Raw genomic sequence first — 7,250 nt, 5'->3', positions numbered from 1 at the left:
CGGGGGGGGCGGGGGTGCGAGGCGCGACGTCGCCGTGCGCGCGCCCCGCCCCACCTCACCCCCCCCACGCCCTTTGCTCTTAAAGGGCCATGCCAGGCGCTGGGTCCGGGAGAGACCGGCGGGGCAGACGGGACCCCCAATCCTCCTTCTCCACCTTCAGCTGTGCTCCCCCCCCCACCCCGCACTCCACCCGGTTCCCTCCCGACCTCCGGCACCGCGGGCAAGGCGGGGCGGAAATTCCTGGGGGGGGCGTGGCCGGGCCACCCTCCCCCGGGGCGCTTCGGGCCCCCCCGGCACGGCTGCCCGGGGCCGGGGAGGGGGGGCAGGAGCCAAAACGAGATCAGCAGGGGCGATTCCCCCTTCCCCCCCCGAAGCGTTCCGCGGGGGTCGCGCGGCAGCGTGGATCCCCTCCCTCGTGCCTTTTGGGCGGGAATGTATGGATGCTATAGGAATGCTATAGGAGCCGGTCCCCATAGGTGAGGCTGAGCCCCCTCCTCCCTCGCCGTAAAACCCCGTGGTCCCGTTGAGTTCCCCCTCCCGTTCCCGCGGTGGGAAATTGGTAGCGGGACCCTCCGAGCTCGCATCGCTGCGCCCCAACCCGATGCGGGGTGCGGTGTCCCCTGAGACGGCGCTGCGGGGACCCAAGGCGGGGGGGACACCCCTTTGTGCCCTCCCACGGCTGTGGGGTCCGTGAGTGCGCCCAGCTCCAGGGGTCCTTACCCGCGTCCCACCCACCCCCAGAGGAGCGCTGGGCGGCTCCGCGTGTGCGGGGCGTGTGCGGACCGGGCGTGCCCGGGCGGGGACACGCGTGGGTGTGGGTGTGCGGGGCCGTGGGCCGCTCTGCGCCCGCAGCAAGGTGCGTACTGGGGGGCGGCCGGCTGGGAAGGGGTCGTACACCGCGGTGGTCCCAGCGTTGGGGGTCGTGCGCCCGTTGGGGCGGTTGCAGAGGGGCGGCTCCGTGCGGTGCCCGCGGGGCCGGGCCGTGCCCGCAGCCCCTCCCTGCTGCTCGCCCGCCGCGGCCGGGCCCTTTTAAGGAGCTCCACCCCGGGCCGAGCCAGGGTGGAGCCGCGAGGCTATTCGCACCTCTCGCGCGGCACGGCGCGGAGCGACACGGCGCGGAGCGGCGCGGGCTGGGAGCATGATCCTGCCCGCCGAGGGGATGAGCGCCGCGCATTCGCGGAGGAGCCCCCCCCGCGGAGCCTGGCGGGTGAGCGGCCCCTTTAAAAGGAAGGGGTGTGTGCGGTGGGGGGGGGGGTTGGGAGGGTCGGTTGAGGGCAGCGCGGCCCCTTTAAGGCGCGGGGGAGGGGAGCGGGGTGGGGTGGATGGGTGTTGGCCCTGCCCCCCGCCCCGCCCCCCTCCGTCCCCGCCCCTCCATCACAAAGGCGCGTGGGGGCAGCGGTTGGAACAGGTGCGGGGCTGCCGGTTCCCCCCCCCCCCCACAGTGGGTATGGTGAGCCGCGAGTTGGTGAATTGAGGAATGGGTTAGTTAATGAATGAACGGGGGGGGTGCCTGGCTGCAGAATGCCCTGACACCCCCCCGCTCCCCCCAGTTTTGGCAGGCGGGAGGCTCGGGGCGGGGCAAAGCGGCCCCCAGGATGAGCTCGTCCTCGCTGCTGGCCGAGGCGCCACTGGAGCCCCCCGTGCTGCTGACCGACATCAAGACCGAGCCCCCCGAGGAGCTGCTGGCCTCCGACTGCAGCCAGCCCCAGGCTGAGCCCGTCGACCTCTCCCTCAACAAGTCCAAGGCCCCCCCGCCGCCAGCCCCCGTCCAGTCCTCGCCCCTGCTGGTGGCCCCCCCGGTCCCTGCGCCCACCATCTCCATCGCGTCCTCGGGGCTCGGCACCACGTCAGCCATCCCGGCCGTGCTGTCGCCTGGCTCCATCCTGGCATCGTCGCAGGGCAGCGGCGGCCAGCAGATCCTGCACGTCATCCACACCATCCCCTCCGTCAACCTGCCCAGCAAGATGGGCAACCTGCAGACCATCCCCGTGGTCGTGCAGTCGCTGCCCGTCGTCTACACCACCATGCCGACCGATGGTGTCACCGCCATCACTGTCCCGCTCATCGGGGGCGACGGCAAGAACACCGGCTCCGGTAAGGGGCTTGTCGAGGTGTTCGGGACCCCCTGTTCTGTGTGGGCCTGGTGCCGTGCTGGGCTGGTTCACCACGGGGCTGACGGCGTGGTCCTGTCCCCATAGGGATGCAGCCATATGATGTGTCCCCCTCTGGTGGGAGGTGTCCAGGACCCCTGGAGGGAACCCGCTTTTCCACCCAAGGTCTCCCCAGCACCACCAGTAGCTTAACTTCCAGAAAGTGTCCCCAGGCCCGCGCATGGGACGCCAGAGCTTGCAGAGGGAGCCCAGCCCTGACCATCTGCCTGTGCTGAGCCGGGGACGGGGTGGTGCTGCTGGCTGCCTGCCTGCCCGCCCCGCCCAGCTCCGCTTTCAGTCCCCGCTGTGTCCCCATTCCCCGAGGGTGGGGTGTCCTGGATGTCCCCTGCTTCGGGCAGGAAGCGGTGTCCTCAAGCTGCCCCCCCCTCCCCATAGCCCTGTGCCAAACCCCCGCAGCATGGGGGTCAGCTCCCTGCCCCAGACAGATGCATGTTTTGGCAGGTGGGGGTGACCCTAACGGTGCGGTGGCTTTTCTGGGAGGTTGGTGATATCTGGTCTCCGTGCTCCGCTCAACAGCCTCCCCCCCCCCCCCCCCCGTCCCTCCTTGTTCCTCAATAGCTTTTCTTTCCCAACCCCCCCCAGTGAAAATGGACCCGGGCGCCGTGTACCCCATGGACATGCCGAGTGACAGCGAGGACAGCGCCTCGGAGAGCGGCCCTGCGCCCTTCCAGGACCTGCAGAGAGAGTGAGTGCGCCGCCGGGTGCCATCCCCGTCCCCAGGGCGGGCAGCCCGGGGGGGCTGGTGGCATTCACAGCCGTCCCTCCCCCTCCCCAGGTCCGCCACGCCGCGCCTGCCCCGCGCGGACTCCCCGGACCTGAAGAAGCGGCGGATCCACCAGTGTGACTTTGAGGGCTGCAACAAGGTGTACACCAAGAGCTCCCACCTCAAGGCCCACCGGCGGATACACACGGGTACGGCGCTGCGGGGGTGGAGCGGGGGAGGCAGCGGAGCTCAGCGCCCGGGCTGTGGGGGGAGGGGGCGGGCGGGCCCTGACGGGCGCTGTGCCCCCGCGTGCCCCCGGCCCCGCCTCAGCCGCGGGGCGGGAGGGGTCGGGGTGTGGAGGGGCGCGGCGCCGTTACGCCCCGTGCTGCCGCTCCGGGCGGGTACCGTAGTGCGCCTGGTGCGCGCCATCGCCGCGGGTTGGTACCGTAGGACACCTACTATACGCCCACACCAGGCGCCGCGTTTAGGGGGCGTTACCGTAGTGCTGCTGATGTGCACCAGCGTACAGCCACGCGAGGGCACTGCTGCTAGGGGGAGGGACGTTGGCCAGAGGGACTTGACAGGCTCGAAAAGTGGGAAACTAATGAGGTTCAACAGGGCCAAGTGAATGGATTGGGGCAGTCCCAGATCCGTGTGCAGGCTGGGAGAAGAATTCCTTGAGAGGAGCCCTGTAGAGAAGGACTTGGGGATTGTGGTGGACAAAAAGCTGAAAATGAGCTGCCAGTGTGTGCTCGCAGCCCAGAAGGCCGACAGTATCCTGGGCTGCATCAGCAGAGGGGTGGCAGCAGGGAGAGGGAGGGGACTGTCCTCCTCTGCTCTGCCCCTGTGAGGCCGCTTGTGGAGTACTACACTGGGGGCTGCAGACCAGCAGGCAGGAAAGATGTGAAACTTGGAGTAGGTCCAGAGGAGGGCTGTGAACATGATCAGAGCCCTGGAGCACCACTCCCATGAAGAATGTGTGAGGGAGCTGGGGGTGTTCAGTCTGGAGAAGACTCTAGGGAGACCGCATTGCAGCCTTCTAGTACTTGAAGGGTGCTTGTAAGCAACTTTTTGTATGGTCTGATAGTGATAGGACAAAGGGAAACAGTTTTAAACTAAAAGAGAGGAGATTTAGTTTAGATATTAGGTGGAAATTCTTCACTCAGAGAGTGGTGAGGCCCTGGCACTGCTGCCCAGAGAGCTGTGGGTGCCCCATCCCTGGAGGTGCCCAAGGCCAGGTGGGCTGGGCCCTGGGCAGCCTGAGCTGGTGGGGGGGCAGCCAGCCCGCGACAGGGGTTGGGGCTGGATGGGCTTAAGGTCCTTTCCAACTCAACCACTCTGTGATTCTATGATGGCAGTGCAGCTTACTAGGCCACAGCACAGCTGTTTTAGGGGTGTTACCGTGGTGCAGCTAATAGATAGCCACACGTGACACACAGCCATGCTGGGGCACCACTGTGTGAAGGGGTGTTACCATAATGCATACCTACACTGGGAAACTAGTGCTTTAGGGGTGTTACCGGATTGCACCCAGTGCACACCCACAACGGGAACCACTCCTTTATGTGCGTTACCGTATTGCACCTAGTACACACGCACAATGGGAACCACTCCTTTATGTGCGTTACCGTATTGCACCTAACGCACGCCCCCAGGCAGCACGGCGTCCAGCCGGGGGCGCCCGCGGCCCGTGCTACACCGTGGAAGGGCGGACGAGGAGGGCTGGGGGGGCGGCGGCTGCCTGGGCACACCCTGCTTCTGTGCTGATCCCCGTTCCCTGCAGGCGAGAAGCCCTACAAGTGCACCTGGGAGGGCTGCACCTGGAAGTTCGCCCGCTCCGATGAGCTGACCCGGCATTTCCGCAAGCACACAGGCATCAAGCCCTTCCGCTGCTCGGACTGCGACCGCAGCTTCTCCCGCTCCGACCACCTGGCCCTGCACCGCCGGCGGCACATCATGATGTGAGGAGCCCAGCACGGGGAGCAGGGAGACGGAGGCAGCCTTGCTCCCTGGGTGCAGCTGAGGGACTGCGGGGCTGGCGGCGAGCGAGCTCTGCACCGGTGCGGGATGGTCTCTGGAACATGCTCCTCTTCTTCTGGGCCTCTCCTCCCCACTGGCAACACCTGGAGGCTCCTCTCGCTGCAGCCTCTGGGCCTCCCTCCTGCCCTGCACACTCACCCTCCCATGGGCAGCGCGGTGTGGACACGGCGACAACCGAGGTGGGGAGGCCTCCATCCTCGTGCTTTGCCTCCTTCCCAGCCCACCGGCATCCCCTCTTCCCGTGCTGAGGAACGGGGAGAAAGGAAAAAGCAAAAGAGGGAGGGCAAAAAAAACGGACCCACCCAGAAGAACACCGCTGCCAGGAAAAGGGAAACTTTGCGGAACGTGGAACTGTGATTTTATGGAGTTTTAAGGGGAGGGGAAAGGGGGGGCACGCCAGCTTTCAGTTTTCAGAGACTATGGGACAGTTGAACCATTTATAAGTTAAAAAGGCATCAGCCTCCCTACGGACTGTGGCCACGCACTTTTCTTTGTAATTGTAATTGTTGTTTTTGTGGGGTTTGCCCAGCTCCTGTGCTGGGAGGGCAGCGGGGCTGTGGGGAGGGGACGGGTGAGGGGACCGTGACCCTCAGGGCCACTTGGAGGGAGGAGCTTCAAAAAGCTGCTCTATAGCTTTGGGAGGAGGCAGAGCCCCTTGGTCCTCCACCATGGCCCTCCTGGGGGCTTTTCCTCTCTCTGTTTGCGTGTGTGTGTGTGTGTGTGTGTGTGTCCTCGTCGTGTCCCCTGTCCCGAAGCAGCACTCCCCATCTGATCTGAATGCTTGGTGGTGGGGGGGGCACCCCTTTGTCCTTCCCTGCGGCCTTGGGGAGATGCATGCAGCCCCAGATCAAGAGCTAGGACAGTGCTTGGGGGCCAGCACCAATGATGTCCCATAGTGAAGGCTCTGTCCTGCAGTTCTGCCCAGGACAGGTGGGGTGGTGGTGAAACACTTTGGGCCCAGGGGGTGGGGACATTTCTGTGGCTGTTTTCTTTCTTTTTTTTTTTTTTTTTTTTTTAACCATGGGATTTAAAACTCTTGAGCTGTGATATTTGTACGAAACCGTTTGACGTTTTTCTACAGGGGAATAACATTGGAAGCGGAGGAGCCTGGTGGTGTGTGTCTGCGCCGCAGCAGTGGCAGGGCGAACATTGGGGACGAGCATGGCTGGGCTTCACCATCTCCTTTGCAGGACCCCTGAGTGCCTCTTCTGAGGTTTTATTGAAAAGCAAGTTGTCTAAAAAAGGAAAAAACAAAAACCCATATTGGGTGCTTTAGCCGCATCCTTTGTTGTCTCCAGGTGCCCAAGAGGAGAGCTGAGACGTGTAGGGGAAACTCACTGCACCAATGATGGAGACATCAAAGACACAATGTCCCCACACTGCTTGTCCCTGCTGCCCACCATGGCTCCGTCAGTTCCCTCTGCAGGCTGGGCATGGCCCTGTGCTTGAGGAAGGTGCCCAGGTACTGCTGTGCTCCTACCTAAATATCCTCTGTCTCCCAGCCTAATCCCCTGTGCCCTCAGGGCCCTAATCACCCTTAATTGCTCTGAGCATCCTCACCATGGACCTCCACACACCCTCCTGAGCCCAGGGCTCCCACGGAGCTCCCTCGCCTTCCTGAGCTGTGCCGTGCTGTGCTGGCCACGGACCCCAACACGTGGGCTGACACCTGCCCTGTCCCCATGGACCTGCCTGGTGGCCACCTCGACCTGCTGAGTCTCCATGGGAGCTGCTGGCCTTCTCTGTGCCCAGTGCATGGGGATGCACACCTCATGACCACCTCCATGAGGCTTACGGACCCCAGAGGTCTCCATGACATGTTCCGGAGGCTGCTGGTAAACATCTCAGCCTGGTGACATGCACAGGTGACTTCCCCATGTGTCTGGAAGCCCCAGTACCGCCTTGCAGCTAGCCAGTAGCCCCCTCTGGTTCCCACCTCTGCACGGCATGCCTAGGCCAAGGGCAAGGCGAGCCCCAGAGATGTTTGTGTCAACGTGTTCCCTGGGGAAAGAAACAGGTCCCAGCCAAGCTCAGTGACCCCAGACACGTCCTTATGCCCTCTGCTTCCTCCTTAAGATGGCCATCCTGACCCATGGCCCTTCTAATGCTGCTGAGGTGACCATGGCACCTGCAGGCCCTGCCTTGACCGCAGCAGGGATCCAGGCTTCAGGCTGGCTTCACCTCAGCTCTTCTCATTGGCTTCCCAAGGAGAATCAGGCACTGGTGGCTCTTCCAGGTGGGGGGCGAGTGGTTGACCCCACGTACGGACCTTGTCCCCATTTCTACCCCAGGCTGCGGGGTCGCCCCGTGCTGCGGGGTCACCTCAGTTCCTGGTT

General features: G+C 64.5%; 1 protein-coding gene across 8 annotated transcripts; it reads left to right on the top strand.

Annotated features, from left to right (window-relative positions):
- On the top strand, nucleotides 124–5,398 carry KLF8 (Kruppel like factor 8). 8 transcript variants are annotated; one of them, XM_021405855.1, is made up of 5 exons: nucleotides 124–476; nucleotides 1,551–2,094; nucleotides 2,730–2,856; nucleotides 2,947–3,083; nucleotides 4,658–5,398. In XM_021405855.1, exons 2-5 carry the CDS (start codon nucleotides 1,596–1,598, stop codon nucleotides 4,837–4,839), a joined length of 945 nt encoding a protein of 314 aa, XP_021261530.1. In that variant the 5' UTR covers nucleotides 124–476; nucleotides 1,551–1,595; the 3' UTR covers nucleotides 4,840–5,398. The 8 variants fall into 8 exon arrangements, with proteins under 8 accessions (XP_021261530.1, XP_021261531.1, XP_021261526.1 ...); XM_021405856.1 differs by lacking the exon at nucleotides 124–476 and adding an exon at nucleotides 503–856; XM_021405851.1 differs by lacking the exon at nucleotides 124–476 and adding an exon at nucleotides 935–1,207.

Source organism: Numida meleagris, chromosome 8 (genome assembly GCF_002078875.1).
Source record: "Numida meleagris isolate 19003 breed g44 Domestic line chromosome 8, NumMel1.0, whole genome shotgun sequence".
NCBI lineage: Eukaryota > Metazoa > Chordata > Aves > Galliformes > Numididae > Numida > Numida meleagris.
This window is presented reverse-complemented; position numbering and strand designations above follow the sequence as displayed.

Coding starts and splice junctions, on each gene's coding strand:
- KLF8 (XM_021405851.1), top strand. CDS start 1,139: ATGATCCTGCCCGCCGAGGGGATGAGCGCCGCGCATTCGCGGAGGAGC. Junction 2,095..2,729: donor CGGCAAGAACACCGGCTCCG/GTAAGGGGCTTG, acceptor GTTCCTCAATAG/CTTTTCTTTCCCAACCCCCC. Junction 3,084..4,657: donor CCACCGGCGGATACACACGG/GTACGGCGCTGC, acceptor CGTTCCCTGCAG/GCGAGAAGCCCTACAAGTGC.